Source organism: Haemorhous mexicanus, chromosome 1 (genome assembly GCF_027477595.1).
Source record: "Haemorhous mexicanus isolate bHaeMex1 chromosome 1, bHaeMex1.pri, whole genome shotgun sequence".
Lineage (NCBI taxonomy): Eukaryota > Metazoa > Chordata > Aves > Passeriformes > Fringillidae > Haemorhous > Haemorhous mexicanus.
In genome coordinates, this window is record NC_082341.1 from 138,183,305 (window position 1) to 138,204,316 (window position 21,012).

Genomic DNA, 21,012 nt, shown 5'->3' on the forward strand with positions numbered 1-21,012 from the left:
ATTAAATGTAGCCCTTCCTTTTGTGCAGTGCTACTGTTTTTAATCAATGCAGGCAGTGAGATAATATTGCATTTATTTGGGAAGGGCATTGTTTGTATTACAGCTATTATCAGAGATGCTGAAACAATTTTAAGCAAACTGAAAAAGGACTCTCATAGTTTTAGCTATGCAAACTACAGAGATTTGTTTGGATAGTTCATGAGAAAAATGGACACATAAACCCCCACATAATTTTACATAATGTTATCAATTGCAATTTAAAAATATCTATATAGTATACATTTGAAATAGATTTAAATTTTGTGGTGGTCCTGTTCTATTAACATAAAATATGCCTCATGCTTAGAACTCAATCTTTATTTTATTTTCAATGCATCTTTTTCACCCACAAAATGTTTAAGTAGCTGTGAAAAGTACTCACATACTTAATTTCAAATATATCTCACTTTTCTGTTAGATGGCTGTTAATTTATTATTAGGACATAGATAGTGACATGTATGACTTATATGAGAGGGTGTGATCAATTGAAAAAGGCTGCATATTTGAAATCCCACTGAGGAAATTTGTTGAGTTCATAGTAAGAGAAGGAAAGAATGGCTAAGTAGATTTTAAAGTCAGATGAGGAACCATTAAAAACTGATTGCATCACATATGTGATCAATCTCTTCGAGCAATTGCATCAAGCTCAAGAATTTGAGATTGAAATACAACATATTTTGAAATACAACCAATATTGACATGTCTCACTACTATTATGAGTAAAATGTTTCAATATTTACAAAACTTAAATTTTAAAAATTTTTATTTTATTTCTAATCTCCTCCCTCTTTCTTCAAAATGTCTCTTCCTCGAGAACAGATATTTCAGTTTATATCAATCCTATTCTGTTCTATATGTTATGATACAATCCCAGGCTTCCAAGCCAGCTGGGACTTGTATTCACCATGCAGACCAACCTGCTTTATCTTGTCATCCACAGCTGCTTTTCCTGAGTCAAGGTAACAGCTTGGTTCAGTCATAATGGGCCTGGCTACAAACTGATATGTGCACACTTTGAATGGTCAAGGGGCTACAGTGCCCAAGAGAAAATGAACCAACTTCACAGTCAAATTACTTGTTAAAGTGCCTGTGTGAACATAAAAATTGACAAGACTGAAAACAAAACAATGCTTTTATCAATTTTCCAACAAGGTTAAAAGAATCCTGAACTCAGGTCTCATATTTTCCCAATTCTCATGTTACTCCTGCCTGTCTTTTCTGAACTCTTTAAGGTTATTTGTCACTTTTCACCCCAGTTTTGCTGCACATGGTTCCGAAAGAAAGGTTTAACTATATTTTTGAATTGTGTACACTGATCGTGAATTTTGGGATTCAGCTTAGCTGCCTTTGTCCTTCTTAGCGTTGATGTCTCTTTTAAAGGCACAAAGAAGTGTATTATTAGCCATATGAAAAAAACCTGAGACTATCAGTTTCAAAGTGTGTTGTTTCTGCCCCTGTGGTAAGCACATCCATATCTCTTCATTTTCTATCCTCCATCAGGGCTGGCTTTTCAAGTAAGAGTTCAACTGTGACTAAGAGTACTGAGATCTTGAGGGAATAGACCAGATAAGTTAAAGAAAATCTGGAATGTTTGATACAGGCAAGCAGTGCCACAGACAGGCCTCACAGGGTTATGATACGTGTGCCTGCTCTGACTTTAGTGAGTAGGGATCATGTGTAAAAAGATGAATCCATTGTGCTTTCCAAGACAATGTTGCCCAAAAGTATTAATGAGTTTTAAATTTTTTTCATTAGTTAATATGATTGTTTTCAGAGAGAGCACATTGTACCTACACAGGACCATTGCCTTTTTTATCAGCAATGGGAATGAGAAAAATTTCAGAAGTGGTTGCAGATATTCTATACTTTTTCTTATTCCAGAAGGTCAAGATCATGCTTCTTATTAACATTTTTATTCAGATCAAGGTATCTGAATAGACAGGGCTTTAGAAAGTAGTTTTCTGTTGGTTGAAGGAATATTTTAATTGCGATGCTAAGATTGACTCTAAAATTGTGACTTTAAATTTATTTGTAAGTCACAAAGGATAAAATTACTGATTATTGTGGTCTTGTGGATTTTATTGTAAGCTATTTTAAGAGTTCAGAAAATCTGATGGAATCACTTTTCTGAATATGCTCTTATGTAAGACTAGAAAACAGCGAGAACATATTCCCCCTTTAGAAACCTGGAGTGGTGTGAGTGGAAGAAGAGCCAAGGTTTAGCAGCGAATCAGCCTACTGAAATTCCAAGCAAACCAGGGGAAAGAAATAAGCAAAGTTCTTGTAAGTATCTAAAAGATAAGAAATAAATGAACAGTAGTTAATGTGGATTTATCAAGAACAAATCATGCCAGAAAAATCTAATTTAATTCTGCAACAGATATCAGCTTCTGTAGACAGAGAAGTGGTAATAGAGAGAGTATCTTCAGGAAGGCTTTAATATCTTCTTGAAAAACATATTCCTAAGTAATCCAAGGCAGGTAATACAGAGAAAACTACTGTAGAATAGTAATATTTACCCATGAGTAATGAACCAGAAAGTTTTACTTCCTATACATGGATGATTTTCTCTCTAAACAAAGATTTACCAAATGAAACTTTGCTAAAGTTGTCAAGCACATCCATTAATGTTCAGAGCGATGGAATAGAGTGCACTTAGAAGCATGTTAGAAAAGTTAAAAAAGATTTTTAGAAAATAGAGATATGGTCTAAAATTACTGGATGATATCCAACAGGGACATTATTCAGTAAGTACTATGCTTAAATGTAATCATACATTGAAATTGAAGTTAGCTACTGACTGTGGATCTATTCCCAAGTTCAGTATCTAGGCTCTAAACTGCCTCTTATGCTGAAAATGAACTTTATTGCAGATGTGGTTATGGAAAGGATACTTGCTATCATAAATTGCAATAATGAAGGCAATAATGAACACCACTAAATGCCCAGCTAGAATGAGTTTAGTTTTCAAAATTGCAGCTGAAAATCGCAGTGGGTAAGTTGACAGTAAGTCCAGGTGAGATCTCTAGAAAACAGGCTGTGAGGAAAGATAAGCTTTAGGACAGAAGACTTAGGGGAACTTCAAAATTTCAAATAAATGAAAGGCTGCTGTTTTTCATGCCCTGAGTAGATGATGGGACAAGAAGTATTGAGCTTAACTTGAGTTTGGAAGATTCAGAGAAGATAGAAAATAGAAGGTCTAAGTTTTATTAAACTTTCAGCTATTTGATGTACTGTTTTATCATTTGCCTCTCACACAACTTAGTGCATTGAACTTGTGCTTGGGGTAGACAATGACTAATGAGAATAACCTTTCTGAAACATAGTAATCTCATCCTTCCATCATTAATTTCTGCAGTTTTGAAAAGTCTACTCCTTTTGTTCGTTTTGGGTAGGTTTTTCATCTAAGAAATACATTTTCTTTAAACAAAAATGCATGCACATCTTTACTTGGAAGAAAGGGGTGAGTATTTTTGTTACAAAATAGCAACATAGAAATTTACTAATTTGTGAACTTGAGAATCACTTTTAAACTTTTTTTCTGTAGATTGCCTTTACTTCTCATTTATACTACTAGCATAGGTATTAAAAAATACTGAATTTACAAAATTTAGTTTCATACTCCCAGCTGGAAATTTATACTGGTATTGTAGCTCTGCAGAATCTGTTAACCTGTGAGTTCTTCAGATAATGGTCCTATGATTTAAAATGTAGCATGTGCTACATTTTAAATCATAGGATTATTACCTGAGCTGGTTTTGATGTCACTTTGTGTTTACTAATTTTCATTTATATTTACTGTCCTTATGAATGGCAGTTCTATTAATTTTAAGTGTACTCTAATTGCAAAAAGACATGAATGAATGTTTGCAATTAGCTAGGAATGAGAACAATGAGTGTCTGCATTACAATAAAGATTTAGGACTCAAAAGATCGTTCAAAGCTGCTATGCAGGATTTCCTTATTAAACAGTTAGAACTTCTGTTCAGAATTTGAATAACATATGTTTAGGAATAATGCTCACAAAATAACTATTTCTACAGGTAGCATTCTGTTAATGCCTCTAGTACAAGTGTAGTTTTGCTGAAGGAGGAATTTGAGATCTGAAGTTTATTTTTTCTATCCCTGCCTTCCCCCTGCTACAAATGCCTTTAACCTATTATAGCTAATCCCAAGTTTCTGGAATCTCAGACTGATCACTCTTAGAAAGGAGTAATGAGTGTTGCAGGTAAGATGTGTGTCAGGGAGAGTGTTCTGAGTTCTTAATTTGCTAGTAAATTTATTCCCAGGAAACAGAAAACAAAGGGGGAAAATTTCAGATTCTACTTTATAATGTCAAGCAAATGACATTGCATCCTTTCAGGATGTTCAGGTATTGAGTCAACATCAAAGTGCTAAATTTTGAGAGAATACTGTATTCTTAAGTAGTGTTGGTGAAAAGGTTTAGAGGTTATGCATTTGAGTTTGTGACTTGAAGATTGTTTGAAGATTTTTTTGCAGCCTGACTAGGAAAGTTAATCTTAGTGGAAATATAGAAAAAAGTCGCAGAAAATGGTAAGATTGTTACAAATTCAGGGATACTGTATTCAGTTTCAGAATCTATGTTAAAAGTGATCACACAATCGATCTTTTTCATCATTCTGGGAGAGAATTTTGACATTTATAGAAATGAATGTACTGCTTTCAGGAACCACTGGGATAAACTTTTTGAATCAGAATAAGAAGGAAATGTCCCAACAACTTGTATTGATTTAAACAGTAATTTATGTACAATCTCAGAGGTTAGATAGTTTGCTCAGAGGAATAGTTATAATAATTTCTGAGTAGTTGTCCTATGAAAGCCTGTTAGAGAAGTTTAAATAAATATGGAATTTACTAAACAGTAGTACAATTTTTATTTGATTGTAATCTCGCATTTTTTGGAATCCAAAGTTCTCTCCTGGAGTCTGTTTAGAGAATAGATATTTTGTTTTCACTGAGAAATGGGAAAAGTTGCACAGATCAGATTCTCATTTCATTCTTAATTCTACAATGCAGGCAGAAGTGAAATTTAAGAGTTTTTTTAATTGGTTATTAAACCAATTTTCTGAATAAACTGTAAAAAGACACTGAAAGAAAATTAACACCCAAAGCAAAAATAAATTTTTAATGTCACTACAGCCTTGAAATATAGAACAGTCTGATTAATCAATTTGCATTGTACTCTGGAATGTCAAACCCAGAGGACCCAAACCCATAAGATTTTCATAGGCTGAGTAAATGCACAACTCCAACCTGAAAATGTCTCAGATTCAGCCACTGGCCACTACAAAGGATCATATGTGGCAGGAGTTAATGCAAATTAATAAAAATTATTAATATAGTTTAATGGCTAATATAGTTTTGGCTTTTAAAACTAAAACTTGTCATTTTCAGCCAAGACAAGATATTTTGATGAGAAGCCCTTACATCTTAGATTGAAATAAAATATTTTAATTAATTTTTATAGCAGGTCATTTAAATGCTTTTAAGCTTCGGCTTAGAGTGTTATTTGTGACATAGAAACTATTTGAAAGAATTTCAATTCTGATCCAAAAAAAATCAAAATTGTTAAAGATTAATTTTGCCAATGTGTTCTGTATGAGGTTTTTTGGGTTTTTTTTTGTATGTGTTATTTCCTTTATTAATTAGACCAGATGAGTTGTTTTCTCTTTAGAGAAAATGAATTTGCTAAAGTAGTTAATTTTTTAGAAGACTGGTGGTATTCTCTGAATTTCAGTTTTAAAACCTTAAAAGTTGTATGTTTTAAGTGCAGAGAGTGGAATGTATGCAAAATTGTCAGTAGTTTCAAAATTGGCTGTGCTAATAGTTTTGGATTATATTAATCTCTGGAGCCCAAAGCTTGCTCACTAAAACTAATACAAGCCCCAGTTTAGTTGGCATCTATGATGCAGCTCTAGAATACTTTGCTTGCTCATTGTAAATACATCTGTACAACATGAGAATGAAAAATGTGCACAAAAATGATCAATTTAAATAAACTCTTCAAACTAGGAGAGCCTTACTCATGCAAAGAATGTAAGACATGGGCATACAAACAAAGCATCAGAAAAAAATCTGGGAAAATGGTGTTCCAAGTATCATCTAACTTTGGTTCACTTTAAAATAAAGGTGCAAATAGCAAGCAAACCCCAGCAGAATACTGATAAAAAAAGAAATGTAGGCAGAAATAGCAAACAATTCTGGAGTATTTTCTTTACTAATGGAACATTGTTTCAGACATATAAAACCAATGGAAAAGAACATTTCCACTATTGTAAACTGTGTTGCTGTCAGTAGTTATGCAGACAGTTTATAATAATATTCTTTTTATGATTCTAACTTTTCTAGTCATCAAATGAATCACCAGACAACATCTGTTTTTAAAGAAAACCACTCAGGCTTTCTCTCAGTAGCATGTAAACTGGGCATTGTATTTACTTCAAGCACCTCATGTGGTCAGACACATTAGAGAAAGATAAATTTATATCACAGTAATTTCCTGTGACTTCCAGATATGAACTAGAAATGATGCAGAATATGTGAATAGAGAATTCAATGCTATCTGCAAGTATTCCCATTTATATTTTTATTCAACTAAATATATTCTCAGGAAAAACCCCAGTATTTTATGTTTTATTTTCACAAAAGAGGTCTTAATAATACTGTAATAATGTAATAATATAATGATATTATAATCATAATATCATCCTCAGCATCATATATGTAAAATAGCTTCTATATTATTATGTAGAATATATAATAGAATAAGGTAATAACATAGGCATGATTATCTCACAAAATATATTTAATAAATATATAAAAATATATATTTATTAAATAAATATATATAAAAATAAATATATTTAAATAAAATATATTTTATAATAATATTTCTAAGTATCAAGATTTGTGTGAACAACAGCACCAAATCAGAAAAAAATGAATGATTTCTTGATAAATAGACTATTTGAAAGTAATGTCATTAAATTTGTGTGCATTACTGTTGTATTTCTCACTCATTTTTCTTTTCTTGGTTTTTCACTTCTTGTTTAAATCTTAGAATCTAATTTTTTTTTTTTTTTTTTTTTTTTTTTTGTAGCAGAAGTTATATTGTGATGCATTTTTGGTTGGGAACTTGAATTTTTCAAGCCATTAAGTGATCCAGCCTCACAGCTGAAGCCCTTGTCCTGCCAACACCCTGTTTATTATGCAGTAGTGATCCAGAGCTTCATGTGCAGAGGGGCTGCAGGACACAAGTCTGCTCCCAAAAGGGGCTCTGTGTTAAGGCTGCTTTGGAAGACAACAGGAACAAATTAATGATATTTTTTATTTCTGTTCCTGTTGTATCCTTTGCAATAACCCTTCTCTAGGATTGCCTGAACTCTGGAAGAAATCTGAATCCATTTCACACAATTAAATGTCACAGTCTGAGAAATACTACCTTATTGTCTGCTGTGTAGTTTTTAATCTCTAGTGTATATGATTTTCAGCTGGTGGATATCTCAGAGATAATAATGTTATAAAATAGCTGTTTAACAGGCAAAATAACATATCAAGTCCAAAGTAATTACCAGTGCATTTAAAATTAATTACAGAGTTAAAATTAATTGTTTTTAATTCACCTGCTAGCATCTGAGCCCAGGGTTGCATATTTCACTAGCAGCTGGGGACAGAACAAGCATCTATAAAAGCACTTTCTGCAGGAGATGCTTGGAATGCCATCTACTGTTGAAAAAGTAAAAATCCAATCCAAAAGCAACTCAAAACCCTTAGGAAAAATTTCTTTTTTGATGGAAACTTTATTTACATTAGAATTCAACTAATGTTCTAAAAAGGCCCTAATGTGTTTGATTTCAATATCCTAGCTTTTGTATCAATTTTAAAATTAGGCTTTCTGCTTCATTTTATGAATTCCTTGAGAATTTCAGTTAATTGCAAAACATTTTGAAGCATAAGTAAAAAATAAAGTCTTATCTTTCCAATACAGAATTAACAAAAATTGCATTAAGGAAAGTTGTGATGAAGACACTGAAATAAATCTCCCTTAAAAAACCTTATGATTAAAATTTTAATTTAAAATATTTAAGCCTTTTTGAGTGTTTTCTAAGAAAAACTGTTGAGGACAAAACCTTATTTGGTATTTGATTATCCATTACTGAAGTTCACTCTGGTAAAACTGTATTTGGAGATGATAGATTTACTAAAGTTTGAGTAGTCTTGTACACATGTATGTTACATTTGGATGTATTTATGCACGTGTTATTACTATAATAGTGGGAAATGTTTGCATTTTGGTCATAACAAGACTATAAAATTCACAGTCACCTTGTTACAGTCATCCTTATTTCCAGAAGTAAAATATGGCTCACTGATGCAGCTATTGTGGTACATTTCACACATCCTGTAGGCAAGAATGTAAAACATTTTTTCCTTTTACAAAAAATAAATGTACAAAAATGCACACAATATTTTTTTCCTTTTTACACAAAATATGTGGCAGGCCTTAGTGCTATTCCAGCACTTCTTTGGACAAACCTGACCTTTTGAAAATAGATGCAGTCAAATGAATGCTAGCTGTTAAAAATTAATCTTTGTTAGAGTTTAGGTTGTAGAGGTATCTGTAACTTCAACATTTTTTCCATGCAAATCTCACCCAAGGCTTGCTATAAGGTCCTCCTAATGACAAAAAATTGCATCTAATAACAAGTTTTACATGACAATTGGACAACTATGTCTCTATTCCTTCTTGGAAAATTAGAGGAAAGTCCAACATTTTTTTCAGATATGATGCCTGCTGTCTCAGATTTCTATCATTCTCTGTAATATCCACAGCCTGAATTATCCACATATCTGCAGAACTTAGGAGAGCAACATTTACTAAATTGGAGAAAAAAAATTTAATCCAAATAAAACTATTTCCCTCCAATGAATTGAAATAAGCATATGCTTAAAGCTCAATCAGCTAAAACATCCTGAGTGAAGGCAGTTGCTGCTTACCTAGAGGCTGTGAAAGAGTGTCAGGCTCCCATGTGAGGTGTTTCTGCCTGTTTAAAATATGAGAACTGAGATGACAGAGAAGTCAGGGCTTTTCAGATTGTGTGAGGGAGACCTTAGTGTGACCAAATACACAGCAGGACAGTGACTGTTGTCTCAGAGTTGAACTTTAGACAGAAATTGAAAGTTATTTGTAGGAACATTGCCTTTTTTTTTTTTTTTTTTTTTTTTTTGGTCTGAAAAGGGGTCTAATGACAGAACAAACTGATTGGATTCAAGGAGGTATTTACTTGTATCTCATGTCCTTGAAATGGATTTGGAAATTCATTATAGTGAAGAATGATGCAACATTAGCTGCTCTTTAAATGAGCTGATAGAAACTGAACAGGCAAACTACTTTTAAAGGAATATTCCCTATGGTTCAAGAATTCCTTAAACTTGTGTGCTTTTTTTATCTGCTGCCCTTGACATCCTTCATATGCATTAATTTGATCTTTGTTTTGTTCTTACTACATTTCTAATACAAGCTAATTTTTGGCTTTATGTGTTGCAAGCTAGCTGGTCCAATCTTGCAGCTATTATACATGATGCTGGAGATGAACAACTGACAGATATTGGGTTGTTTTAACCAGAAAAAAGCAAATCTCTGGAACTCCTAAATCAAAAGTATTAGTAACATGACAATCTGAAAAAAAACTTCAGAAGTTTTAGGATTGAAAGATACAATTTCACCCAATATAATTCCTTTGTTAAGATTGTTTATACTGTTTTCTGGTTGTTGCCCCTCTTTGACAACTTCATGTGATCCAAGACTTTCTATTATTTATTAGTTTATAATTTTTGTTTTTCCAATTTTTTTGTACATGCCTCATTCCCTCAGCAGACACATGATACTTACATGGGAAGCAGCTGGCCTGCTGCAACTGGGCAAAATGATATAATGCTGAGGGCTTTCAAATTCTCTCTTAGAAATTCCCACTTACTCTGTGGTAACCAAAGTACTTTTTTCCTTACTAAATATAGGAAAAAGCTGCAGTAGTTAATTTTAAACTGCGTGGTAGGTTTGGACAAACATATAGACCTTTTAATATCACCTCCCTGGTCTAAGCCTCCTGCTTGCAATTTTTTCTAACCTTCAAAAGAGAGCATTGATTGGTGAATTAATTATTAGAACTGTATATAACATATGTATATGTTATTTACAGTAGATGTATATACTGTATATACATATAGTATATGTGTAACTGTCTATAACATAATGGCTGCTGTTCATTGTAGTACTTATTATTACAGTTGGACTATAATAACTTTCTCATGGGCTGATTGGTGAGTTTGACACTCATTTTTGTCATTTTACTCTGAACATCATAACAAATAGCAAGGAAGAAGTCTGGCTGAGTTAGGATGTGTGAGAAGCAAGGGAGCTTTCATTGGTAGAACACAGCATCTCCATCTCCCATCTCAGAAATGAATGGTAGGAAACATTTCTGCCCTGAGGAGTTCTTATCCTAAGATAAGCAGAATCTGATTTATTTTGCTGATTCTGAAATAATCAAAACATACTGTCATTTCTTCAGTTTTAAAGTACAGGGCTGTTGAGCACAGCTTTTGGTCACAGTGAACCACATTTTAGTAGACATTTCATAAAAATATTAGTGTCAAAATATCACTTTGCAACTTGTTTGTCTGGAACCATAGATTAAACCATCCCATTTCTAATTAACATCGAAATGGCAGAGTAGGCTTTATCTCACAGAACTTGTTATGTTTATGGATGATGTTCATCTGAGGCTCATTCAGGGAGCTCATTCAGCTTAGACTGTTATACAGGAGCATGCATATGTTGGTGCTTATCTGTAAAGTAGGTATGGTGCCTTCGTGTTGTTTGTTGTATGTCTTTAAGGTAAATTTAGTTTGGATTTCAAGGAATGTTTGACCTCTTAAGCTTGGATTTAGGTAGCTTTTAAATTTTTTCTGTCTACCAGATATTGTTTCTAGCTCAAGTACCCAACTTCTCCACCTGCTTTTCACTTATATCAAATATCCAATTACCACTGAGCTACTGATTGTGGAAGTGCTTTTTTGGAAACTACTGGTTTGTTTGTTACAAACAGAACAAAATTACAGTAAACTCACCTCCATATATCTTCAGGAAAATATTCCTTAAGACATTACTTTGTTTTCAAAAATATGATCCTTCACAATTCAACTGATTATACTCTCTAAATTAATAAAACACTTGGAACAGTAATATAAATTAAAGAATTTAAGTTTGATCAAAATAGTTAAACTGCATGTTATTATGTCTATGTTTTTATAGCATCAATAGGGTAATCAATGCAAAGAATCAATTCAGTAATACATAGTATTTTAGGGTTATGTAATTGGCATGGATTTATGTTTGACCTCCTTTCTTGGAGTTAAATGTACTTACATAATTTAACTTAATTAATCTGTAGAGATGCCCTCTCAAGAAAATAGCTGGTTGTATTTGAATGTATGTCTGTGTTAACTCCCCTGTTCTGTCAAGAGTGGATGCTGGCAACGTTATATACTGTACTTGTGTTGTGTCTTGACTTCCAATGTGTGAGTGTAGTCACTGCAGCCACTGCAACTAATCCTTTTTTTTTTGTTCATTTGGTGCAGGGCATATAATTGAAATACTGTTATGAAGATTTAGGGAAAAAAAAAAGAAAGAGTCCACAGCAGGCAATCTAGGAAAATGGATTAATGGACCTTACATTCTAAGACAGGGTGGTGGAAACGTCTGAATGTTGCTGGAGCTGATGATCTCTCCTTTTCAGCACAATTAAAATGAGGGAATGGGTATCTCCACAATAGTTTGGATATAGTTATGCATGGAAGGCAATTTTTTGGACAGAAATAATGGAAGACACAGGGAAGCAAGAGGGAAGGGAGGTTAGAATTTTATCATTGTTTCTTTAAATCTGTTTTATTTTCAGTGCCATTTTCAAGGGTATAAGTTCCAGGAGAGGAAGTTGTTCTAAATTAAGAAATACTGCCAATGGTAAATACTTTTAGAGATTATTATGTTCATATACTATGACAATGGGAATATGTAAATTCCAGAGAAAGCTAATTACATACCTTCCTTAAATCTTTTCACTAGTTCTGCATTGAAAAGACATTTGCTAACTATGAAGTAATTCTGGAATATTTCAAATCTTGTCTTCATTGTGGATAGTTATTGAAGAGGGAGAGAACACTTCAAAGATGTTGGCCCCTTGACTCTTGAGAAAGCTGTGCCTCTGTACTGTCCTCTGGGTTAGTGGGATCTGGAATGCAAAGAAGTTAAAATACTAATCCTGAGAATAGTATTCAGTTTAATTCACCTTATAACATAATAATTGGTTTTGAACTAGTTAGCACTCCTGCTGCTGTTTTTATTTGAAAAATAGCAGCTTAACAGATTTTTATTGCATATAATATAAATCTGGGTTTGAGATGAAATTATTTGCTGCTGTCTTCTCTCAATTATTTCTATTTCTTTATTGTGAACAAAGCTGGAGGTCACTGTCAGTGTGATATCTGCAGAGGAAGCAAAACGTGACAAGTCTTTTTATAGATCTGAGACTGTCCCTCATCCTTCCTTTATGATTTGCTTTAGGAAAACCAGATAGTTTGGTGCATTAATATTTAATCTTATGTTGATTCTTAATCAAGTTTAGTGTAACATGCATTGCTCACTGAGACTACTTCACAGATATCCTGCTTTGTTATTCGGATCTACGTTCTCTAAACCTAAACATTTCATATAAGTGTCTCACTCTCTGGATTTCCTAGGCGATATATTTAATAAAAATAACCACTCTAGAAGCATCAACAGCTTCATTTAATTAATACTAGCAACATTACAGCATTAATAGTAATAATAAAATAAATTAAGATTTTTTTTTCTTGGATGAGTTTCAAGCAAAAGATTGACTTGCTTTTCCATTCTTCTCAATTTCAACAAAAAGGGCTAGAAAAAACTTCCATCCTGGTCCATCCTAGCCCACTGAGCTGGTGAGGAAATATGGAAAACGTAGGCTATTATTGAGCAAAAGACTGAAGCTACTTGCCTGTAGCATTTCTAAATGAAACTGATGTAGAGTTATGTATTGTTTTATGCTATGTGCTCCACACAGTGTTTCTAGGAGACATTAGGTACATGCAGTTTACTTCTGCAGATTAGATCTCCTTGTGCTTGTAGGTCCATGGATGGCAAGTTGTGAATCTTGGGAGTATTACTGGGTTAGAGGTAGATATTATGATATTTATCCCTGCCAAGGATGGCTGATTCTAAAATACAGATTCCCCAAACATCACTTGAATAGAACTAATACAAATATCTAGGAGGTGTAGAGTTTGTTTTAAGGGTTATTTTCATTGACTGAGGCACTGGAGTTCTTCCCCTATGTTTTTGTGGCTATGCATCCATGTATGTGAAAATAGAGATGAGCTCTGGTAACAGAGTGCTTTTTAGTTTACCTGTCTCCAAAGCATCTTGTGTAAAAAATATTTTATGGTTTTGACATAGTAGATTTTAGAGAGTAGCTTTTTTTACTGGTGGCAGTAGATTGTAAAATAGAAAAATGTTAGGAGTTTAAAGGGATAATAATAATTTTTATATTGATGTTTTCATTACTAAGTTTTCTGCTTCCATTTTTCTTGTTCTCTTGCCTCTTCTTTCTGTTCTGTTCTCATATTCATTCCCTGTGCCAGTGGGAATAGCCTTAATCTTTGAGGAAATTTTTAGTGCACGGAGAGGATCTAACATCAAAAACTGTTCACTGAGACTTGAGATTTAGCTTAATGATTCCAGCTACTGGAAAAGATCAAAGGGGTCTGGCACTTGGACTGTGTAGACTTGCAGAGGAACACAAGAGTAATGGTGCTGTGTATGTTTCAAAGGGCAAAGGTTCCCCATAACAAAGTACTAGGTGTAAAAATACTATTGGCAAGTAGAAAAATGCTGGCTTGTTTTCAAGTGGAGTAGTGTATGAGGTTGTGATCTTTAAAAAATAAAAAAGTTGTGACAAAATTTTCAAACTCCTCTAATGTTTTAGAATAGGTGTTAAAATACTTAGTATTCTGCACTGTTAGAATACATAGTCTCAGTTACTGTTGATCAGACACATTATCTGCAGCCTGTTGGTGTTTTTAGATCAGAGTTTTCTTCTAGTGAATAATGAGAACTGGCACTGTTCTTGGTAGAGTTTTGAGTGGATAGAACTGAAAAGACATAGGAAGGTTAAATGAAGACAGGTAGCCTGGAAGGAGCAGAATGTATTTATACTGCTTGGGGTATTTCAGTTGGTCTCTTGAGAAAATGGAAGTTTGGGGGTTTGCTGACCTGGCAAGACACTTTTAAGTAATTGTTTGTTCCTTATCTTTGAAAGCAATGGATAAATATGGGAGTACACAATCCAGTGAAACACAAACCAGCTCTTGTAACCAAAGGAAATACAACTGTATGTGTACATGTAGACAGAATTCAAGTTATCTGGAGTCTCTTTCGTCCTTTTCTGTCTAGAAAAAGATATTTAAACCACAGCAATGCTAAAAATACATTCAGTGCATTTCATCTAATATATAATTATTTCTATCAGTTGCTACAACTTGTAATTTCATCTGAATGAAGTCTTTTGGAAAAAAAGAAGCAGAAATTAGTCAGTGGTTTTTGGATTTAGATCCAGAATCTGTATGCATTCTCTGACCTTGAAAGATAAATACCTGGCTGTACACCTGAAGGGTTCAGGCCTGTTGATCCACAAAGTTAATAGTAATTTAAAATCATATGGTAGAATCTATTAATTCAATAAATTTCTTAATAATTTCATTTTGAATTTGTACTTTGTCTTCTATGCTCATTATAAAGTCAAGGAAGATAATTTCCTAATCCAGGGACTGAAGGATGTATGGAGAGTGCTCGAGGAATGCGTCACTGTTATATAATAATGGAAGCTCTTGTCCTCACATAACTGCAGTGTTGGAAAGTGGATAGGGAATGAGACAGAATTCTAGGAGGCAAAAAGATTAATTTGTAGGGGAGATATTTTGAATTGTAGGGTCATATCATATCCTGACTTAGAACAAAGTGTTCCCTACAAATGCTGAGGAATTAATTTTAAATGCAGGTTTTCAACATGTCTGATAATGGACAATGCATTTTATTTGATGGTGCAAAACTAAAAATTGATTGTAAGATTTTCAAAAATACCAAGGGTTTGCAGTGCAATTGAAGCCACCATATATATATGTACTATAATGTAAATATGCTAGATCTTGTTGGGAAAAACTGTACCAAAGATCTCAAACTACACACTTAGGATCTTACAGTAATTTGATCTCAGTTCCACATGTGAAAAATGATTGGCCATGGTCACTATCCAAAGGAAAGATGTTGGTTGTAATCTGATTATGTGAAGGGCTTTGATTTCCTTTGTTCAGTTCAATAGAATAATTCACAATGAAGTAATATAAGAGTGGAGTACAAATGTTTGGAAATTGTGTATGGAAAGGAATATCTAGATTTGTGATATATTCAGTTTTCAATGTCCAGTTGTCAGGGAGGTCACATTTCAGTGTCTAGTTCTGTGTAGGCAACTTCAGAACTCTGAATTGTTATCTAGGAGTTTTCTCCTCACAGCTGACCACGGAGCTGTGAGCCTTAAGGCTCATAGTGCTTTAAATTAAATAGCCTGAGTTACCTAGAGAGAAAAGTATGGACATGCTTTGATTTCCCAACCCTCTCATTTCTCCTGCTTTGAATTTTCTACATTGAAAAACAAATGTGGATTATCTTGATTAGAGATAATAATATGATTAAGGTGCATGGTAGAGTGGAATTGCAATGGCATGTGACATTTTTGTTTTTATTTTTTTTTCTTTTTTGTTTAATATACCTGCTTTGTGGACTTTATTTATTTATTTATTTGTTTTTTGTACTGTAATGTTATTTTTTATATACATTTCCAAAATGCTGAAGAGGCAAAACCATGCTAGAAGACAGTTTTCCCTTTCGGTACTCAGTTTTGGAGAGATATTAGTGTTTCTCATTATTCACTTGTTTAAATCTTATGTAGTCACTGAATCCTGTTTATGGAGTTATTTCCTGTCATATCATATGGTGGATGAGATATGGAGGTATTTTGGTGAACTTTATTTTTATGTGCAACACCGAGCACCCACTTAAAATTTTGAGCCTGTGCTTCCTGTTTAGTTAGGTGAGAGTGTTCTCTATAGAGAGACATTCAGAATATCTATATAGGAACCTTTTTGGGTTTTTGAACATACAGGAAAAGTAGATCCTTACTTGATATTTAAGACCAATGCCTGCAATTAGAGGATGTAAATATTCCTGTAGGTAAATGTCTCTATTCTTGCATTTTGTCAGGTTTAACCCCAGTCAGTAAACAAGGCCCAGGCAGCTGCTCACTCATTCCCTCACCAGTGGGATCAGGGAGAGAGTTAGAAGGGTAAAAGATAGAAAACTTGTGGGTTGAAATAAAGACAGTCTAATAGGGAAAGCAAAAGCTACTCACACAAGCAAAGCAAAACAAGGAATTAATTCACTGTTTCCCCTGGGCAGGCAGCTGTTCAGCCATCTCCAGGAGAGGAGGACCCCATCAGGTGTAACAGTTACTTGGGAAGAGGAACTCCATCACCCCAGATATCCCTCCCCCCATCTTCCTCCTATGTCCCCTAACTTTATTTACTGAGATTGGTGCCACATGGTCTGGAATATCCTTTTGGTCAGTTTGGGTCACCTGTCCTGGCTCTTTCTCCTCCCAACCTCCCATGCACCCCCAACTTCCTCACCAGGGTGGCAGTAGGGGAAGCAGGAAAGCCCTTGGCTCTGTGTAAGCCCTGCTCAGCAATGGCAAAAACATCTCTATAATATCAACCCTGTGCTCAGCACAAAGTCAAACCACCCATATCAGCCACTGTGAAAAAAATTAGTTCTACCCCAGATGAAACCAGCACAGGTTTGGTATAGAACATCAGCTTGCTTGTTTAAGTTAAAGCATGTATTTTAGATGGAATATTTTGCTTAAGACAGTGGACAACTATTAATCAGTACTAAACAGACCTACTGTATGTATTATTTAGTTATTTCTTTAAGAAAGTCCTAGTAAAGTTCACTGATGAGTAAAATTCCTTAGCTTTCCTTTCTTAGTTTTTAGTTATGTTGTCTTCAGGTTCTGGCATCACTGTAGTTTAATAGATATAATGCAGATTTTCCTTTAATCTATTACTTTAGTATATTGCATTTTAAATAGCATATTACATGTTATAAATTCGCCTTGAACTATGACAGGCAATTTGGTGGTGAATAAAAAAGAAATAGATTGTAGTTCACATAATCAAAGCACCTTCCTTTGTATTTGTAGCTGAATGTATTGCTGGAAATATTTTAATATGGTATTATGTGCAAAAAATTGGAAGTCAGATAAAGAATATTACTGACTTAATTTTTAGATTAACATATTAAAGTTTTCTATACTTGGCACTCTCCATTTTTAAAACTAAATGGAAATAAGTCCATAGTACATTTTAATATAAACATGCAACAAATGTTAAAGGAAATCCTTTCAACACAAAGTAGGAACTTTTCCTTTTCCATTTTATACAGATTTTAGTACTTCAGGGTAGTTGTTTTCAACATGTTGCACTCAGTTGTGCAAACTTATCTTTTTAGGGTCAAAGAAGAGCAAAAACCACAGCCGACACAGTAAGTAAAGTATCTTCAAGATGCACTAGGCTTGACTTTTCTACCTTTGCCATGTTCTGCTCTCTGCACCTTTGATGGTATTAGCTTTCACTGATACCTGATAGGCTGCAGGTAGTTTGTCATCTGCTTCCTGACTGGCTTGTAAGAGAGCTGCCTGTAGCTTCTTACTCCATCCACACGTTAGCTGGATGTAGGCTCTTGCTACCTGCTTGTGAATTGGTGACTTGTAGAACTTCCCTTACACCCTTGGTGGCTGACTTAGTTCTTTAGTTCTGCAGCTCACATTCCCATTGGCTCTAGCTTTTCCGCCTGTCTATTTCTACTAATGTTGGATAAGAAAGCATTTAAACTAGTGGTTTTATTGGTTATTCAGTCACATTATTTGCTTGTTTAAACAGGTGGTTTCCCTTTAGTGGGATCACTGAGCTGGTAAATAACGTTCTTCAACCACAGCAAAAACAGCAAAATGAAAAGGAGCCCCAGACGTAAGTAAGCTGCTCTCTGTAGATTAAGTAACATCTGTATAGCATTAGAACATCATGGAGAGTATGTTTATAATTATTGCCCCTTTAGAAAATGCAGGTGAGAGCATTTTACAAGCTGAGCACCATTTGCTTTCCAGCCCTTCATTTGCAAAGGGAAAACTGAAAATCAGGTCTTACTCTCCTTATCATAACTTAAGTGATTGCATTAGAGTACAATTTAAGGAGTTACTGCTACTCTGTCTTGTCTTTTTTTTTTTTTTTTTTTTTTTTTTTTTTTTTTTGTCTTGTCTGTCCTTATAATGAAATTAATGAAATTTCTGGTGATGTGATGTGTTTTCTGTGCATGAGGAGCTGGAATGATAAGACATGTAGCATTATTTATAGCATGTCTATGCACATGCGTGGTCTGAGTCATGCATAGAATGCTATATGAATCTACATAATATGTCAGAAGGGCTTTCTAAGGACCAGGAAAATATCATGTCATTTTTTTCATGCTTTTAGAATATCTGTAAAGTTTCAGAACTTCAACAGATATAAGGTGAAATCTTGGGTCAATCAAAGTGGAGGAAATTTTGACTTTGATGGAGCCAGTATTTCATCTGTGAACCTTTTATATGATTTTTTTTTTTTTGCTATCTGAAAATCTTAAGTTTTGACAGAAACTGGCAAAGCTAGGACATTGTGTCTTAGAGAAGACCTTAAAGCATGGAGAGGAAAATATTCCTTTCATAAAGAGAAGCTAAAAATATTCATTATTATAAATTTTCAAATTGCTAAAATGTATTTTGGATGTTATTTGAGCTTTAAACAGTTAAGTTGCTCTGTCTTCTTTCTTCTAGAGTTTTATACATTGTAAGTTCATGTGATAAAAAAAATGTTTGTTTTTGAACTCATGCATAACTGGTTTAAAGCATGCATTTAACTTGCTAATTAGTTCCCAGGCAAAGTCAATTTTTGTTTATTTTTTAATATATGTATTTAAGTGGCTCTTCATACTTGTGGGTCATGAAAGCTGTGATGTTTTTTGAGAATACATGGTGAAAACATTTCATGGGTTAAAATGGAAAAATAGGACATGAAATTGATATTCTGTAAAGTAATGTATTATTCTGAGCTCTCTTTCTGATATTGTCACTTAACTGCTTATAAAATTGTGCACATATTAATAGATTTTTTTTGTTATTATTAGATACTGGCAATATTACATTTTTTATACAGTACTTTTTACTCCCAATTTCCTTAACAGTAAAAGTTGTTCTGCTCTCTAGTGTTGTACATATGAAGCATATGGCTTTCAAGAAAATTAAAATACTATATGGGCAGTGTAAACAGATGAATTATAGTTAACCAAAAATATTAGTAAATGGTTACTGTTAGAATGGAAGGATCTTTTCAAATGGTGACCTCTCTGGGAACCTGTTTTGTTCAGTGTTTTTATTATAAAACTAAGAAATTAGTAATTTCTATACTCACTGATGTTTTAGATACACTTCTCCCAGTCTTGTGTTAACACCTCATGGCAGGATTATATTAAAAAATTATCCTGAAAATCCCAAGCAATAGTTATGATGTTATGATGCTACTCAAAAGGAAAAATGCAAAGGGATATTCTCTAGGGCTAGTTCATGTGGTTGACATAGGACAAAGAAAAATTGTAAGGAAATGTTCTTTGGCAGAGAATCAGAAAGCCCTAATAGTATGTTAGTTGAGCTGTAGCCATTATCCTGAAAGAGATTAATGTCATACAGGAATGTACAGACACTACCCAGGCAGCACTGTGAAGAAGTTTTCCCACTGCTAGGCTTTGGTAAGGTCTCACCTGGAATAGCATACCCATCAAAAAATATGTGGAGCAGTTGTAATTCAGTGGAGACTAATAGGAATGAATAATTAGATGTCTAAAAACCGTGGTACGTGTTAGGAAAGAATCAAACAGATGAGTTAATTCAGCCTCCGAAAAAGAAAATCCCAGGGAATGAAGGAGATGGACAAGTGAAAGGAAATTATCAGTTTTCCATGTTCATCTCATAGTGAAGCTGAAAGGAATAAACTTAAGTTGCATTAGGGAGGACAGAACTTGGTAGGGAGAATTTTTGTAATTGAAAGAAAACGTAAAATGCTTGCATACTTTGTTTAGGCCTTGTTTGGAAGCTGTGAAAATCTGAAGTAGCAGGTTTGGCAAATACCTGTTAGAGGAGACACAAGTGTGGCTGATCCTGTGCTGGAACCAGAGAATGCACTAAATGACTTTTAAAAGTGTCTTCCAGCACTGCTTATTTGGGATAATTTCATTAATGTGTTAATTATCAGGATTTGTTTCGTGATTATTGTAAACATTCAGGGAGAAAATTGAACAGGAATACTAATGGTGCAGCTTTTAAATTTTATTTATTTTTCTGACGTTAACAGCTTGCAAAAAAATGTTTTAATGGGGAGGACTGTGGAACACTGGGGAGAAGAATAAATATCTCTAGAAATTTTTACCTATTCATACATATTGGGATATTTTCCACCTGAAATCACTGTCAATATCTGAGTCTAATTTTTAGATATACTTATTGTCCAACTTTGTTGATGAAAAAGCTTATTTACAGGGAATCTGGGGAGGACAAAATGTGGTGAGTAATAGAATAGGAGTTAGTAGTGTCTGAAAACAAGGTGTCATGTTACAGATTTCACTTTTGCTCTGGAAAAGGTATTTTTGTAGAACCATTGACCATGTGTGCCTATAG

The 21,012-nt window shown here is 33.9% G+C and overlaps 1 protein-coding gene across 1 annotated transcript in view; it reads left to right on the plus strand.

Moving 5' to 3' along the window:
* Positions 1 to 21,012, plus strand: part of RIMS2 (regulating synaptic membrane exocytosis 2) — a 446,152-nt gene that overhangs the window by 43,289 nt on the left and 381,851 nt on the right. The window contains exons 2-3 of the mRNA XM_059865145.1: positions 17,760 to 17,792; positions 18,191 to 18,277. Coding sequence (XP_059721128.1) covers positions 17,760 to 17,792; positions 18,191 to 18,277 — 120 coding nt within the window. The remainder of the gene's footprint in view (positions 1 to 17,759; positions 17,793 to 18,190; positions 18,278 to 21,012) is intronic.